The sequence below is a fragment of the Perna viridis genome, chromosome 6 (genome assembly GCF_037379345.1).
Source record: "Perna viridis isolate PV_CMFRI_1.1 ecotype Kerala chromosome 6, ASM3737934v1, whole genome shotgun sequence".
Lineage (NCBI taxonomy): Eukaryota > Metazoa > Mollusca > Bivalvia > Mytilida > Mytilidae > Perna > Perna viridis.
The window spans coordinates 11787409-11806656 of record NC_142450.1 but is presented as its reverse complement, the minus strand read 5'-3'; the positions used below and the strand labels follow the sequence as shown (position 1 = coordinate 11806656).

The window sequence follows — 19248 nt, the reverse complement described above, 5'->3', positions numbered from 1 at the left end:
GACGCATCCCGAGAAATTCCAAGCAACCAGAAATGTTAAATACCACAAAATAGGGTAAGACAACAACGACACCGAACTTTTCACTCTTTTTTTTTTCACATTTATTACCAAACCTTACCTATGTCACATGGATGAAATAAGGAATAACATTCTTATCATTGTATGCTTGATCACAATTATATTTGATCTTACTTATATCCGTTAATTTTGCTGATTAATTCACTAATCATTTTACTAGAACAGGAGCGTAACTAGGCCTGTTTTATTTGTACGCAAAATTACGGCGAGGGGTCTTGGGGGGTCGCTCAAGGCCCCCAGTGAGTCATTGCATAAAACATTTATTTCATCTTTAAAATTTGTGTTATTTTTGTTACTTTTTCCGAAAGTACGCAACTGCGTATTCGCGTATAGGCAGCTACGCACCTGGAGATATATATAATCTTTACCAGTAGCTGACATATACAGGATTTTTCAGTGATCAAAAATAAAAAAAAAACTCAAAGGAAAAGTCCTGAATCATGTTGAAAAGGTTTATTAAATAGAATTTTAACCAGGTGCTCAAGCTGACAGGGAAAGCGCCCATTAGCTGCTTTCACAAACATTCACAGAGTTTCTCATATAATATCATACACTGTTAAACGAAAGAGTGAAACTCTGTTCTCCTGTGGAGATAAACACAATCACCATAACAACGAATCAATCAATGAGTTCATAATGTCGTTGGAATAGCATATAAGTACAAAGCTGTGGCCGATGAATGAATAAGAAGTAATCGCGTTTGTCAAGTAGAATCGTCATGAGCCACCCCCACCCCGCTTCCCCTATATACAGTTGTAGTAGGTCCCTTCATTTCTCCAATTGTGATCAATAAATCTTCAAAAATGTAAAATGTTCAACCAAAGATAAGGGCTTAATATACACTCCCTACTAAAGAGCAAGTCAGAGTCAACACTCAGAACAGTCCATTAGCTGAAGTCTTGTAAAAAGTTTTGACATGGGTATCAGGGGAAAGATCAAGAAATTCATAAAGGGGGTCCAGGCTGCTATTTCCATACTTTGCATAAAGAATTGCTCAAAGTCAATAAAATGTTCCATCAAATGGGAGAGGGTCTACCCCCCCCCCCCCGATCCGCCACTATTTCAATTCTCCACAGTATCTACGAGGGCTGTAAGAAATTACTTAAAGTGAAATACTTAAGCGACATATATGATGCACGTAAAATTTTCGCAAGTAAAATGCAATATGTATACAACCACGTGTATTTTCTCCATTTGACTGCATCGGTAGATTTTAAACTTATTTAAAAATTTTCAATTATCACCAGATGTTTGATCATACAGGAATGAACGTTGACAAAAACCGTAAGTGCTAATTTCAATTTATTGGTATTTAAGCTTAGCGTGCACTTTGATTACCTTTCATTCAGATGACCATGTACAATTATAGTCATCCAAAATTTAATTAATTTTAAAAGGTATAACACTAGGTAGTGATATTTGATCTCCCGGAGGATGTGAGGAAACTGATGAATGGGGAAATCGTGTCTATGTCAGAAGTCGATGTTGTCCATGATAAATTCAGTACCGGTAAGTTATTGATGGTGGACCAGAGGCCCGGGGTATATATACTCACAAATGCCGAAGTTGGCTTGACATAGATTTTACGCGTGTGCTCCCAGTTGTTAGTGGAGTCCGAGTTGCTCATTTACTTTTGTTACTTTGTATGTATTATTTTGGTTATTTTATGTTCTTTGTTGAGTATGTCTGTTTTCAATGTCTGGTCTTTCTCCCTGGATTTCATTCTTTTGATTTCCGCTAGAATTTTGGTTCCATTGGTTACTCTTCAACATACTGAATTTTGAACATTACTAATGGGAAAAAGAAGCTGTGCACACCTTAATTTTGTGTTTAATTATTTCAAGACGGACAGCTTTTCTTTCAATATTTTAAGACATTAATATCTTTTTCCTCTTTCCAAAACTTCCCAATTCAAATTTTCGTGATTGCATGGGAATCGAAAAAAAATATTAACAAAAAGATAGGTGATGAAAAAAATATATATTTACAAATTTGATCTTGAAAAATGCGAACAATTTTAAATTATATCGAATTATGATGATTTCCGACGAAAATGCACGATCATCATTCGATGGAGAGTTTACACTAGGAATTTTGTTTTCAAATCGACGACTTTTTCAGTGTTTAGGTAAAAATGTGTACTTTTATTTAATCTCAGAAATTTGAATTCGCTGTTTTTTTTTAATTTTTGCTGAAAAATGATATACACCTTTATCTTGGCATTGTGTACAAAATCAAGCTACAATTTTATGGGTTTTAAGCGCATTTGAAGTTAAATTTGTCACTACTGAATTTGAACGGGAATGGACATTCTCGTCTTTTTTATTAGTATATCATGCAGATTGGCCTTTCCGTGTTTTGAAACCACCGAGTGGAAGCCAATGCTGGTGGGCAAGAAGTCCCTGCGGGTATTCACTTACGCAAATGTAAGGCTGGTCTAACTTGAAATATGATAATTGAATAATAATAATAATTGGTTTCATTCCTTGTATTATGCATGGTAGAACGTCTTGGTGTGGATCTGTGTATGTGACTTCCATTTCCAATTTAATCGTTTGGTTATGTGTACGTTTTTTTTAGTATGTTGTAAAGGTCACTGCGTAAGCCATGGCAACAAGTTGTGACGAAAATTAATGAAAACAAAATTATAGTTTCAAGCAATCTGTCAATTTTTTTTAACAATGATGCAGAAGTAAGAAATGACTAAATATACAATGTATATTCCTTCAACACTCTGTACAGATGTTGGTTGAGTCTGTTGTGTCCTGTCCTGAGCTTGAAGGTTGTAGTTTGCTCAAATCTTTTTAGTGGATGGTAGCTATCTTGCTTCTGAGGGGTATTGTGCAGAGACTTGATGATGATCTTCATCTCTGTGTAGCAGACAGGATTTTCATCTTGCTGTTGTTGAGTGCTTTCCTTTGCTAGTTTATCTGCTTTTTCATTTCCATTGATTCCACAATGTGAAGGTATCCACTGTATGGCAGTTTTAAGGCTCTCGATGGAATAAACAGCTCTTTCAAGTTGTGGCAGTTTGTTGGTCACTACTTGTATTACGGAGAGGGCATCTGCTAGGAATACTACTGGATATTTTCTGCACTTTCCTTGATGTAATTTGCCGCATGGATGAGTACTTCTTCTTCAGCCTTGTAGTTGGAGCAATGCAATCCTGTTGGTATTGCCATTGACAGTTGTACTCCATTTGGGTATTCTGTGTAGATACCGGCCCCTCCGGTCTGTGTAAACTCTTACCCACAATTCTGATGGATACTCTTCTTCCAGCATGCTCATTGTTACGGTATTTCTGACGATGTTTGATTGCTCATCTTAGGCATAATTGTCAACGTTTCCTGTGTATACATTAATAACTTTTCCTTTAGGTCCCAGTACAATTATTTTGCCACTTTCTTCATTCATAAAGTCTAAGTCCGCAACATGAATGTTCCCATTAACCGTGCTTGATATTCTCCTCGGATATGTAAATATTGGTTAATTACTTTCGTCATTTTCATAGATTTCCTTCACTCTGCCTCCTAAATTAATTACTATTACGATTCGTTTACATTTGCCAGGGTAAATCTTGTTAACTGCTCCCAGAATTATCATTTTACCATTATTGGTAACATGGAGGGCAGACGCTTGTAATGGACGCAAATCAAAAGTAGAAAATAAAAGAGTGTTTATCATAAGTTTTGTTTAATATCTTAAATTTTGATTCTGGTGGAGCTATTAAGATGTCATTTTCTGATAATGCAGACATTCCGCGGGCATTTATATTGTGGCTTGTTATTTTATTGTCAGTCTCTTTTTCCAGATTAAGAAGGACCACTTTTTCATCTTCAGACGAGCAAATCCATACGCTATTTTTACTCTCTGGTAACATAAATGAAACCTTATCTACATCAGTTGTGAGCGCTTCAACGTCGGTTACTTCAAAGTCTGTAATAGTTGTTTGGTTTAGCTCTGCTCTCATTAATTCACCAACATGTGAATAAAAAGATTTATTCGGAATGAAGTCATCCACTGAAATATACGAAGCCTTTATGGAAGGTGGGGATACCGATACTATCATAGTGTCTTTAATTTTCATGAAGAACTTTGAAACTTCAACTGACAGTAATTCGTCAATATCTTTCTCCACGAGGTCCGTTTCAGTTATTGATGTATTAATGGAGTCCCCGTCTTCTTCTAATGACTCAAGTAAGTTGTTTCTGATAAGTTTAGGTTCCCCAAGAAGTTCTCTGGTTGACTTGTCAACTTCATCTTTTATGAACTGACCATGGGTCACGATATCCTGCTCTATTCTATCTAGTGTTTTTGTTTCTCTTTTTCTAATCATACTAAGGCGTGCTTTCTTTGAAAACATGCTTTCTAATTCTTTCTTGATGCGTTTGCTTTCTTTTTTAAAGTCTTCTTTTTTAATGTCATAAGCTTTCTGTACCTCGATTAAATCATGCTTATTATGATCTCTGACAATGCAAATGTGGCATACTAAACAATCACAAATCTGACAGAATAAGCAACAATTCTGATCTGCATGGCACTCACATTGAATGCTAGAAATCTCTAATTGATGTCCATCGTCACCACCTGGGGCACACATCCCAGTTGCTCTGTGGGCAGAGCGCCTAGCCCCCGGCTAGGTTTCTGAGTACTATTTAGTCGCCTTATACGACAAGCTTAGCGCTGCTGCAGGAATATTCTTTTAACACCCGGACCTGCACGGGGTGTCACCGGAAGTGAAGTGTCTATAAATAGCATGGAAAATCCCAGTGTTTTCACAAGATAGGGGTATATTTAGAAATCATTATGGAGATTAGGCTTCACATCACAAGATGCAAAATGCACCTATAAAATAAACAGAAATGTTTTTCCTTTCAGAAACTGTTTATTTTTTTAAAATAAGATGAGAACTTTTTTCACAGCACTATGAGGAACAGGGGTAATTTCTGCGTAGGACTATTTTTGCGTACGTTCCAAATGCTCATTGGTTGAATTGGTGGTCTGTAACCTAAACAACTGACAAAAAGTACCACCTAACGATCCGACATTTTACAGGTGGTAAACATGAAGTAAATTTCCGGTTTCCACTGTCCTGGATGGTTAATGAGATGTTTTTTTTTAAATTGTTTGCTATGAAATTTGGGGAAAAATAAGTACAAGTAAATGAAATAAAATAAAACCGCGACCTACCGACCCATTTTTTTCCTGACCTGTAACAGGAAACAGAAGTATAATTTTATTTGGCCTTAATTAATTCAGCACGTGCTGTACATGCTTTTTTTCGTGATTGATTTCACATGCCGATCGAAAATACATGCAAAGACCATATTAATATATTAAATATGGAAATATATAAAAAAGTCAAAATCTCAGTAATAATTTGGTTTCAAGTTTTCTAACAATGATTCATTAGTGTTAATGTGTTAATTCAAATTTTACATTTATTTCGTAAAGAATTATCAAGTGGGCAACTAAACAAGGAATGGAATTCTTCCTCCACATGGTTGACAATTTACAATTTTTTTAGTGCAGTCCGAGTTGCTCATATGCTTTTGTTACTTTGTATATATTTAGTTACTTTATGTTCTTTGTTGTGTATGTATGTTTTTCATGTTTGGCCTTTCTCCCTGGATTACATTCTTTTGATTTCTGCTAGAACCTTGGTTCCCTTGATTACTCTTTCATTTGGTGGAGATTTTGGTTTGGAGTATATACCAGCCTCAATGGCTATAAGCTAGTGAATGAACACTTATTCCTATTTTAGTCTATTTATTCCAAAGTTCTATTGGTATGCTAAAACTTCGGAATTATTGTTTTTGAATTTTGTGAAGATTCTACTGTAAAGCAGGAGTTTTCCCGATGCCTCCTCTTTAATTTTGGAGAGTTCAAATTTAATTTTAAATTTATAATTATCTTGAAGTTCTTGTTTAAATGTTAACAGTTGCTTAATATATAAAGGAATTGGCTTTTTGTCTTTTCAGTGAGTACTTTTAGACATATCAACCACGAGTTTTCCTTGTCTGAAAAAGATTTGTCAGCTTCAAAAGCAGCCCTTAGAATACAGTGTGGATGATACGCGTGTTCACAAATACTAACTAATTGTAAATAGAAAATTAAAAACATTAGCAAACAACATTTCATATATATCTACAAGTTCAAGGGTTATAAGTCAGCCAAAAATTATTCTACTGGAACAAAATTTGCATTTAAAATTTACACTACTATACCTTGATATGTCTGTAGACCAATTATCAAGTAAGTATTTCAAAAGACTTCAAAGAAAAGGACTCGACAATCAATGGGATTGATGATAAACAGAACTGAACCCTATAAAGTCCCCTTAGACTTCCATCATTAGGACTAAATATCCACTGATGAAAATCTTATGTCCGACAAAGATTAGCGGCAACTTAGTACTAATGTAGATAAAAAGCAAATACATTATTTATTTTAAACTAAGCTGTGCATTTTATGATTGGTTGAAACAGGATCCACAATAAAAACATAGGAAAGATATTTTTTTATTTGCACATCATGTAGTATTTTAAAAAGTACTTGTACAACTGTAGTACCCCAAAAGAGGATAGAAAGCTTCCTAGAAAAGCCTATTTAAGGATGTGCAAAAAAAAATAAGGTATGGTTTTTTTCAGTATTGCCTAGCTACAGTTACATTTTATATTGGAATATGGGTTGTAAATTATAGAATTATATGTTATATTAACCATTACAATTTAGTCTCTGCCAAAAAATTTCATGTACTAGGCCAATTCATGAACTTCAACAACTTTATAAATAAGTAAATGAACACCGAATTTCCACAAGCCCATCTTGGATATATAAGTGTAGGGTTAAAAGATTAGTGCACTGACAGGAAGTTATTGTCATATACAATACACAATACAAAACAACACAACAAAATAATATACAATACAATAAAATACAACACAACACAACAGAATAAAATACAATACAATAAAATACAAAACAACACAACATAATAAAATACAATACAATAAAATACAAAACAACACACTATATTACAATACTTTAAAAGCCCCAAAATCATTAAATGTACATTATAGTAGATATTATATTTTGAAATACTGTCAGGCATAAAGGAATTATAAATAAATGATTACATGTAAAAGATGAAAATGGAGAAAAATTCATTAATTCTTAGCATCTCGACTTGACTTCTGAAAAGAATCTTCAACTGCTGACAATCTCTCTAACTTGTGTTTCCTGCTTCCTCTTATCTGTATGGATTTTGTCTCATCTTCTTTCTTCTTCACTGATAAGGAAGGAAGAGTTCAAAGTATAAATCATAGATAATTCACTATTATTATAATTTCATTCTTGTATATCTAGAAACAAGTAATTAAAGAGGTAGACCAAGGTAAAGAAACATAACTCTTCAAATCAGTGATGTGTTTGTATCATATTCAATTTCATCAAAGCATATCAAGCTTTGATTTGAAACAGAATGAGATCTGTCCAAGTTACTTTGATGCTTACATGAGATTGATGTAAAATGCTGAATACAAACGTTCCAAAGATGTAAGAGTTGTGGCCCTCACCCTAGGTCTACCTCCTTAAGGGAACCAAGATTCTAATATATTCCAAGAATAAATGATAGACAGGGAAAACAGACACAAACAACTAAGAACATTAAATAACTGAAATAATATGTTGAAGCAACACAAGTAAATGAGATACTCAGACTCCACTATAAACTGGGATCATGGACAGGTACATCAATAGGGTAAGCATCCTCTGAAACAACATCCATCTTCAACAGTCTAAAAGGTGTTAAGTTTTGACAGGTTTTACTGCACATCAACAATGTTTAAGTAAATAAATATACAAATGCACACAATTGAAGGACAACCAAGGGTTATGGTCAAGGAACATGATAACCCTGTATAACCTGAAAACCTGTTTAAACATGACACCTTTTAATGTCCCTTTATATCCATTTACATGTATTTTGAACCTTGATTAACAAAGCACCTGTCTAAACTGAACCAATTATAAAGTTTGAATGGAGTTCAGTCTTATTGTAGTAGCAATACTTCAGCAATTCAGTACATTACTATGCATTCTACATGAAATACTGTAGAAGTCCTATTGTTCGTGGGGTACCAATTTTCGTGATTTTGTGGGTAGGCCAAATCATGAAATTTAGTTCCCAACGAAAAGATTTCAATTGACCTGTATACTTAAAACTTCAAAACCACAAATTCAAGAATCCACGAACTTGTGTTTCTTTCTTAATCCACGAAAATCAGTATCCACGAATTAAAGTACTTTTACAGTACTCCGAAAGTATTATTATTCATAGGTACATGTATCACTTTTCATGGATAGTAAAAAAAAAATTCATGGTTCATAGGGTTTTTAAGGTAAGGTCAGAGGATGAAAAAAAAAACATGGAAAAAGGGCAATAACTAACCTGGCTGAACAGATTAAAAACAAAATTTGACTACAGACAGATCTTATCATGCTGAACGCTTTTACCTATCATCAGAATTTTGCTAAACCTAATGGTTTTTGAGATATAAGTGAAAAACTTCTGTTTGACCCCTGTGTTTTATTTTTAGTAACAGCGGCCATGATTTTTCAACAGGTCAAAAAATCCCCAAATCAGTTCTAAGCAAGGAACATTCATACCAAGTTTGGTTGATGAAGACAGACACCAAGTGATGGCAGGTGAGCTAAAAGGGAGGATCTACATTTTCTAAACATAAAAGGCGGTGTAGAAATTCATCCTACACACCCCCTCCCAATATAAATCAAATAGTTGCTCCTTTACCTGTTTCATCAGGTTCTTCTTTTACAGATGGATATTTCTGCAGTAATCCTTTCTTTTTTTCCAAGTCTGTTTCTGATACAATATGCAAATACTCAATCAAGGGTAGATTAACATCAAAACTGCCTTGTGACAGTGATCTAGATTTTAGAATAGGCTTGCTGGCTGCAGATGTTTTTTCTTCCATACTATCAAGGAAAGATTGCATAGAGTGATCTCTTGAACGTTTTTGTTTGAACTTTTCTCGTCTTTCTTTAAGAAATTTTTCTTTAGATGATAAGCTATCTTCTCGTTTCCTTTTCATATTTTTTAGCAGGTTTTCACCTTTTTCATCCTGTTCAGTCATTGATTCATCAAAAACTCCATCTGACTTTGATGCTGAACTTTCATCCCGGACAAAAGATGCCATATCAATGTCTTGTTGAATATCTTTGTCCCTTTCAAGGTTTTTTGTGCCAAGGTTTTCTCCAATAAATTCCTCTTTAATATCTTTGGGGCTTTCTAGAGTTTTGATGTCAAGGGCATCTGTATCCATGGCATCATCTTCCGTCTCCTCCTCCTCGGAAGAAGAAGATGATGAAGAAGAAGAAGCATTTTCCGGATTATAGTTTGGATCTTCAAACCTTTTTCTTATTTTTTCCTCTTGTCTTTCCATCTTTCGGAACAATTTATCAAAATCAAACAATTTCTCCTTATCAAGTTTTTCATAGTCACCCCAATCCACTGCATGCGTATCAAATCCACCTTTAGCTTCATAACTTTCACTGTCATTGCCTGCAGGAACAAACCCTGTATTACTTGACATCATCATTTCTGCTTTAAGATCCTCAATAGGTATGTATTCGCTATTCTTAATTGTCTGTCTCTCGCTTCTTGCTTTTAATCTTTTTTCTTCAAACCTTCCACTTTCAAAATCCTGTATGAGATAAAACATATTAGTGAAGTCGACTTCTTTTCATAAATTTAATACCACATCAAAAACAGTCTTATGATGCTTTTTACTATGTTTAATTTTAAGTTAAAAGTGTGACTTGTCAATGGTCTGTCAGTTGTCTTTTGTATGTTTTATAAAACTGTATCTACTCCGTGGAACAACTTACCATCATACCTGTGGAATGAATAGTCCTTAGACATTTTCAAAAAGAATCTTAAAACTCATCTTTTAAGAATCACTTTTGCTGACTTTTAATTTTGTCCCCTTTTTTCTGATTGTTATTTTTTCAAAATTTTAAACTTAATTGCTTTAAAATTTAATTAATTTTTTTTTAAAGGCAGTTCCATGGTTGCATCACATTTCAGTCTTGCTATTTTAAATTCTTTGTCATTACTATATTTATATTGTTTATCTTCTTATTATTAGTTTCTATTTGTCACCATGTCAAGCACTTAGGGTAATTGTTTATATTATATAATGCACTATACAAACGTTGTATGATAATAATAATAATAATAATAATAATAATAATAATAATAAAAGAACAGCGTTCCAGTATCCCCTGTGAAAAAAAAAGTGTGGAAAACTTAAAATTCACTGAAATTTTCTAAGTCTATGAGAGCCTGTAACTTCCGTAAAATTCATTCAACCATAACCAAAGGTGAAATTGATCTTTAACTTCTCATAGTAAGACTACATACTAATATAAAATTAATTGGTAAAAGCATTACAAAAAAACTGTAAATTCACTGAAATTTTTTTAGTCCAAGGGCCATAACTTCCATAACAACCATTCAACCATAACCAAAGTGGAACTTAATCTGTAACTCTTCATATATACCAAAAACAAATTTATTTGGTTAAAGGCTAGAAACCACTAATTCCACTTCCCATAGGCTTCTATGCTAATTTGACAATATTCAATGGCTTCTCTGGACTTTACCTCAACTTTAACCTGCAGAGAAACATACATCAGCATGATTCTACATATGTCAGCTCACAATCCTCAGAATGGCATGTGGGGTTAGCAGACTTGCAGTGCAGTACTGGTCACCGGAAGTGAAGGGTCTATAAATAGCATGGGAAATCCCAGTGTTTTCACAAGATAGGGGTATATTTAGAAACCATTATGGAGATTAGGCTTCACATCACAAGAAGCAAAATGCACCTACAAAATGTACAGAAATGTTTTTCCTTTCAGAAACTGTTTAAAGTTTTTAAATAAGATGAGAATTTTTTTCACAGCACTATGAGGAACAGGGTTAATTTCTGCATAGGACTATTTTTGCGTACGTTCCAAATGCTCATTGGTTGAATTGGTGGTCTGTAACCTAAAGCATTACAAAAAAAAGTGCGGAAAATGCGGACAAACGGACGGACACCCGGCATTTCCATGTTCCCATGTGACACGTCGCAGGGGACAATAATAAGTTTCCAGTTACTCATTACTGACAGAATTTCCCTTGTAAAGCATTTGGATCTCTTCATTTTTTTTCTGAATCAGTGTCACTAAACTGCAATTTTTCCTTTGTAAATTACTTTGATATGGCATCATAAATAAAGCTCAGTTAACACATTTGATGAAAATTATTTGCACTTAAAAACATATGCAGAAAACAGAAAGTAGGAAATGTCTCATTATGAGATTTTTAGGTGAAACTGGGAAATTGTATATGTTTTATCGTTTTTTTTTTTTTGTGGTTTAAGCTATTAAATGTTTCAACCAAGAAAATGTGTTTAAGAGCATGCAGTCTTAAATTCACAAAAAAATCCTAAATTTGTATTGTACAATGAATATTTTTCGAAGAAAATAATTAAGTTAAATTTTGCAAGTACACTGTATTTGAAAATAGAAGCATGGCTTTTTGCCAAGTCTGAGCAGTTTTATCAATTAGAATCAAACCAGCTGAGAAAAGAAACTGTGAGCTACATGTAATGTAGTGACACACCCATACCAACATGGCGTCAGTACTTTGAAATTATTAGTCACATGTCTTTTCTGACGCCATACTTTCAATGGGTAGTATGAAAGTCTTTTAATATGCATAAAAACAACTTTTTACATGAAATAAGTAATATACATTTAATGTATACTTAAATAATGTAGGAAGCAGTTATACCACTAAAATATTGTATTTTTCAAGATTTTCGGATATAAACACCTGGTTTTCAGAAAAAGACAGGTTTTTGGTTATTCCAGGTAGAGAAATGCCTGTGGCAAAAAAAAAATGGTGAGATAAGTGAAATAAAAGTGTAGTCAATAATAGTAAGGGCTTGAAAGAGTAATCATGGGAACCAAGATTTAAGCGGAAATCAGAAGAATATGATCCAAAGACAAAGACCAGACATGGAAAACAGACAATCACAATAAATTAAAGAACATAAAACAACGAAAACAGACATACACAACAAAGAACATAAAGTAACTAAAATCATACATACAAAGTAAGAAAAGTAAATGAGTAACTATCTCCACTAAAAACTAGGAGCATGGACCAAGTGCACTGGAAAAGTTAGCGTCTTCTGCTTTTCTAGAAACACCCAGCAAGATCCTCATATAAAGTCAAGTCCAGGGTAGAGGAAAGAAAAGTAAAACTATGATACATTGAACAAATCAGTTTTAATGGTGAAGATGGATACACTTTAATGATCCACGAGTTTATAATGATGACCATAAAACTTCTGTAGTGATGACTTCAATGTTATAGCAACATAACCCTGTTCTTGAAAATATCAACTAAAAAAGGTAAACAGGAAGTAGATTTGTAATAGGTCTGAATTTGGAAATCATAATGTAATACATGCTTATATCATAAAGTCAAGTGACTAAGACATGTATCGATGTAGTTGCTGAAAAATTTGTGATAAAAATACAATGTTATGGGCAGATGTACTGACATAGGTAAAACAGTATTCTCTCCCTCCTTCAGAAGGGATGCAAAATACTTATACCAGAAGGATTTTCTTGATCAGGCAAAACAATAATAGGCTTGTTTCCTGTTACCAGCAAGAATAAAAAATAAACAGGGTAGGTAGGTAGGGAAATTATTTTATTTTTCAATAACATTTTACATTGAGTTAATGGGGAAACAATCTATACTGAAATAGTTCCAATGAATGTAAAATGTTTAGGATAGGCACAAAAAATACAGTAAGTAGGGTTGCAGGAAACATACATTTTTTTTGCCTTACCTTGTAGAATCTGGTAGCATCTTGTATCTTCTTTTCCTCCCTGGCTTGCTGTAGTCCCCAGAAATGTTCAGATTTTATTTCTTTGTACTCTTGAGTATGTACACTAATGGGATGTAATCCACCACATTTTATCATGTCCCTTGTTATTTCATAGTACATTATACCCTCCCATATATGGTTCAAGGCATTAGCTGTAAATATAATCAAAGTGCTGTTAGCACTGTAGGTTTTTGATCCTTGTGAAAATAGTCGCATACAATACACAGTCAATTTAGAAGATAATATGCAGTAAAATAAAACTGTAAGGTTACAGACCACCAATTCAACCAATGAGCATTCGGAACGTACGCAAAAATAGTCCTACGCAGAAATTACCCCTGTTCCTCATAGTACTGTGAAAAAAGTTCTCATCTTATTTAAAAAATTTAAACAGTTTCTGAAAGGAAAAACATTTCTGTACATTTTATAGGTGCATTTTGCTTCTTGTGATGTGAAGCCTAATTTCCATAATGATTTTTAAATATACCCCTATCTTGTGAAAACACTGGGATTTCCTATGCTATTTATAGACCCTTCACTTCCGGTGACCAGTACTGCACTGCAAGCCAGCACTCCACAGTTTAGTTTAGTTTCCCACTTTTGGCTAGGGATGAAAAATGACATAAATGGAAACTGGTGGTTGCTATAGTGATTAAAAATGAAGAATCTATTGTTGATCAAACATTTTCTGAAAAAAGGGGACTTTTGGAAGTATTTTGCAATGTTTTATATATTTTCAATGTTGAAGGGGCTTTTTTTCAATGACAATTTGACTTCATTGTGAAAGTGAAAGTAAGTCAATTTTTCACCATGCTAAATTTAATAAGTGGATTACAAGGTGAAATAGCTCAAAATCTAACCGGCGATGCCCATATGAGGAAGGGGTTTTCGAAGGAAAAAGTTTGAACAGTTTCAGGGGATGAAATAAAAATTGCAGATATTTTGCGGGAAATTTGATATTTTTAAACCTGATTTTATGAACTTTTTTGCAAATTTTCGCATATTTTTGCATGGTTTCTATGGTAACCCTATATGCTGTGGGTAATTTTTTTCCAGAACATTTTTACTGCATCCTGAAGGCCTTGGCTAGAGCTATTTCTAGATATATAGATTTACAGATGCTTGACATTTTTTTAAAGTGATAAATGTTACAAAGCATCAGATTACAAGACCAAAATTAGGCAGTTCTACAATACTGTGGAGTGCTGGCTTAAAGGGAGCTGCCTATACCCCTACACATTTAAAAAATTGCTTTACTTCTTAGAAACTAGTGTTTTTATGCTATGCTTTGATACAAGGGTTAAAAAAATGTAACTTATGGTATGGACCTATGTTGTTGTTAGCTAAGAAGTCCCTAGCAACCAATTATGCAGATTTTTTGCAAAGTTAACAGAACAATCATTGAACTGATTCATGTTTGAATATGGCTCTTGCCATCACAAAGAATGAAATATATTTTTAAAAGCTAAATATTTGCACAGGTTACATGTAAAATAGTTAACCGGGCAACTTTTAAGTGCACAATAAGCAAAGGTTTAATAACCTTAGACCTGGAGTGGGCTTTTTAGTGTTTGGTTTTCAGTTCATTCAGATATCTGTGATTTTTCATGCGATGAGCTTCAAATGCACTATTTTGGCATAAAACCTGTGTTAGAAGCTTACAAAACCTCAAATGTAGGGTTTATAAGTATACATAGGTTGTGATTTTGTATGTTTTAAGTGGAAATTTTCATTTAAAAGATGATTATAGCAAAACAGTGAAGTGCATATCTGCACTTAGGTATAAGGAAAGTTCTGCACTAATGAAGAGGAGATAGCCTAGTATGAGAATGCCTCTAAAATTGTTATCAATTGTCCAATTATGATAAATTTGGTATCATTTTACTCGTAAGAAGGTAAGCTTTCAAGAAATAACTAGAAAATTACAATATTTAATATTGCATTCTGCTTAAGCCAGCACTCCACAGTTTAGTTTAGTTTCCCACTTTTGGCTAGGGATGAAAAATGACATAAATGGAAACTGGTGGTTGCTATAGTGATTAAAAATGAAGAATCTATTGTTGATCAAACATTTTCTGAAAAAAGGGGACTTTTGGAAGTATTTTGCAATGTTTTATATATTTTCAATGTTGAAGGGGCTTTTTTTCAATGACAATTTGACTTCATTGTGAAAGTGAAAGTAAGTCAATTTTTCACCATGCTAAATTTAATAAGTGGATTACAAGGTGAAATAGCTCAAAATCTAACCGGCGATGCCCATATGAGGAAGGGGTTTTCGAAGGAAAAAGTTTGAACAGTTTCAGGGGATGAAATAAAAATTGCAGATATTTTGCGGGAAATTTGATATTTTTAAACCTGATTTTATGAACTTTTTTGCAAATTTTCGCATATTTTTGCATGGTTTCTATGGTAACCCTATATGCTGTGGGTAATTTTTTTCCAGAACATTTTTACTGCATCCTGAAGGCCTTGGCTAGAGCTATTTCTAGATATATAGATTTACAGATGCTTGACATTTTTTTAAAGTGATAAATGTTACAAAGCATCAGATTACAAGACCAAAATTAGGCAGTTCTACAATACTGTGGAGTGCTGGCCAAGTCTGCTAACCCCACATGCCATTCTGAGGATTGTGAGCTGACATATGTAGAATCATGCTGATATATAGTCATCTGCAGGTTAAAGTTAAGGTAAAGTCCAGAGAAGCCATTGAATATTGTGAAATTAGCATAGAAGCCTATGGGAAGTGGAATTAGTGGTTTTTAGCCTTAAGCTGAAGCCATGGCAAAATGAAAAGTTTCTTGAAATAGCTTTAAACTACTTGAAGATCTTGTTAACTTTGCCATGAGAGGAATACACTACAAAAATCCTTCAAAATATGCATTTTTTAAAGTTATAGGTCCAAATTATGGAAAATTGGTCTTTTTGGCTGATTTTTATGTCCTATCTTGTAAAAAGTGTAGAAAATTTAGTAAAAATATCAAATATTAAACTTTGAGGGCTATATTTACCTAAATATGGTAGTAATAAGCACTTGAAATCAAGTTTTGTGTAGATTTGAGCAAAAATTAGGTTAGAAATGAGGAAAAACTCACTTTCATTACTGCGGTTAAGGCCATATAAGCAATCCCCTATGGCAACATGGAAAATCCATTATTGAGCACTTTTTTTGCTTTAGGTGCCCTTTACTGGTCATGTTTTAATGTGAAAACACTGTTTTTACAAATTTAAAGCCAAATATATCACCTTTTGTGAAAATTTAAAGATTTAGGATTTTTGACATGTGATCAAGAAAAAGGGGGAGGCAAGTCAGAAATATTTTTTTAAAAATAGACCAATTTCTCAGAAAATGATTACTTTTAAAACTATTTCTTCATTAATATTGTTAAAAAACAAGTTGTGATTGATATTTTTTATTTGAAAAGTCAGAAAAAGTTCTTTGCAAATATTTAATGCATTTCAGTATGGTAGAATATTTTCACTTTTTTGCTCGCACAACTTGGTTACCCTATATTTAAAAATCAAATATTTAAAAAAGTGCTTGTCACATTTCACTGAAACTTTGCAAATGCATTCAGTATGTGTGTAGGAAGATACCTGTATAGTTATTTATTTTTTCTAAGACAAAAAGTGACTCTTTAGGTTACAGACCACCAATTCAACCAATGAGCATTCGGAACGTACGCAAAAATAGTCATACGCAGAAATTACCCCTGTTCCTCATAGTACTGTGAAAAAAGTTCTCATCTTATTTAAAAAATTTAAACAGTTTCTGAAAGGAAAAACATTTCTGTACATTTTATAGGTGCATTTTGCTTCTTGTGATGTGAAGCCTAATTTCCATAATGATTTTTAAATATACCCCTATCTTGTGAAAACACTGGGATTTCCCATGCTATTTATAGACCCTTCACTTCCGGTGACCAGTACTGCACTGCAAGTCTGCTAACCCCACATGCCATTCTGAGGATTGTGAGCTGACATATGTAGAATCATGCTGATATATAGTCATCTGCAGGTTAAAGTTAAGGTAAAGTCCAGAGAAGCCATTGAATATTGTGAAATTAGCATAGAAGCCTATGGGAAGTGGAATTAGTGGTTTTTAGCCTGTAATCATATTTTTATAATACTAAATTTCAATATTGATTACAGCAAATCAATAATTAAACATTATCCAACTTTTCACACATTTACAAATTTGGTTTTGTCACCTTTTTTCACAATTTTTTAAACCTGCACAAAAAAAAATTAATGTGCAATTACTGGTACATTCAAAAAATACTTTAACAGAGTATTTAATCCTACACTGTAACTTTACTCAAATAAAACCAACATCAGCATAAGAATATAATCTCCAAGATACACATAAGATTTTCCAAAGCAGACACTTTTTATCAATTTGTGCATGCTTAATATACACTTCGATCAGGAAAATTCACAAGCCCTACCTCACAGAAGTATACACCACAACACTCATTAATTACCCATCCCAACTCATAATTCAACCTCAGTTTCGATTTCTAGTTCCTGAAAGGTCTTAATTTTGGTATCACTTTTACGTCTATAATCATCTTAAGAAAAGCCCTACTGATCCACCTTGTTTAAGTGTAAATGTTTCTAAGAATCAGGCAAAATGGGAAAAATCAGAAACATGCTGGTCAAAACCTCACTGATCTGACAATGTAATATCACTCAAGGGTACTGTCTCTATTTGAAAAGACCATTATTTGATCTCTGCATCACTGGATTTAGGCAGAAATTTTTCAACAGAATCTCAGAAAAATGAGGTTTTAAACAGAGTTATCTGCCCTTGAAATGTTCATTTTCAGTGCTATTCAATGATATTGTAACTCAATCGTCCAGCATGATATGGAAAATCTTATCTGTTTTTTCTTGATTCTGATGGTGCAAATAGTCAAATTACACTATCAAAATGATGGGTTTTTTTTCATACAATGTTTCACCCACTGCATGATTCTTACAGAGACTGACATTTAAGGTATAAACCTACATTTTTGTTTCTTTTCATACTCCTGTTTTCCTTTGATAAGTAGGATTTTACCTACAATATGAGGTGTATGAGTCAGCTTATAATGAGGAGGTTGTAAATTCCTCCGTCGTAAATCGTCAGCTTCCTTTATATCTTTGACAGCTTCACTGAATGCACCACTAATACCTAACAGACCAAGCTGTAAATAAGCTTCAGCCCTTTTTACTAACTTATCTGCATAGTTATCATATACATGCAAATTCATCTCACAATCTAGAGTCATTGCTTTTTTGTAGCATCTGACAGAATCTTCAAAATGTTTTTTGGCTGCTTCCAAATTTTTATTTTCTAACTCTATTTTGCCTTTCATGAAGGAACACAGTCCTATATTTGCTATTTGAGATGGTATATCCAAGTTGTAGAAGTTCTCAACTTTTTCAGAACTTATCGTAAAAGCGGCAGAAAGATAAACATATGCTTCGTCTGGTTGTCTTTCCATGAGATGAGCTTCGGCAATTTTCTGGTAAACACTACCTACATGGTACAAATATCTATGTCTAACAAATCGATGCTCGTTGAATAATTTTTGTGCCATTTGAAAATCCATTAATGCTTTTTCAGGAAGCATTCGTTTCATGAGAGATTTTCCTTTGAGTAGAAAGAACATACCAAACACAGGAGCCATCTCAGTTCCTTTACCCACAATTTTGTTACATTCCATCTCTATATCACATAGATACTTGTCTACTAGTTCATTTCTATCGACGTCAAAGAAGAAACTTGCTTTCTCTATCAACCAGAACAAGTATTCTAAATTGTTACCATTTTGTTTAGTCATTTTTAGCATTTTCTCAATTCTTTGGAATCTGAAAAATATCAAATATACAAATTTACTAGTAAACAATGCTTCTATGGGTCTTTGAACACAAATAGGGTTTGTTGAATTTATTCTTTATGAACTACTAAGCAAGGCTTAGATTGATACTACTGCAAAATGCAAAATTTTAATCAGTATAGACATATTTCTTAATATGCAGTGTGTTTAATATTTTTGATACCACATGCTTTTGACATGTTATCAAGTGAATGTGACTTAAAGGTCATGCCTAATACTTTTTGTCTACAGATTTTACCTATTTTTCTCAAAATTGGATGAACATACTTCAAAATTTTGATTTGTAAAAGAAATAATTACCAAACTTCTTA

General features: G+C 33.4%; 1 protein-coding gene across 6 annotated transcripts in view; it reads right to left on the bottom strand.

Annotated features, from left to right (window-relative positions):
• Positions 1–6159: 6159 nt before the first annotated feature.
• The window catches only part of LOC148613667 (uncharacterized), a 33797-nt gene continuing 20708 nt past the window's right edge, over positions 6160–19248 (bottom strand). For all 6 annotated transcript variants that reach the window (XM_088587143.1, XM_088587139.1, XM_088587138.1 and 3 more), the window contains exons 9-12: positions 18064–18908; positions 13014–13204; positions 8891–9803; positions 6160–7369 (exon numbers count right to left, since the gene is read on the bottom strand). In XM_088587143.1, coding sequence (XP_088443269.1) covers positions 7248–7369; positions 8891–9803; positions 13014–13204; positions 18064–18908 — 2071 coding nt within the window. In that variant the 3' untranslated portion in view covers positions 6160–7247. The remainder of the gene's footprint in view (positions 7370–8890; positions 9804–13013; positions 13205–18063; positions 18909–19248) is intronic.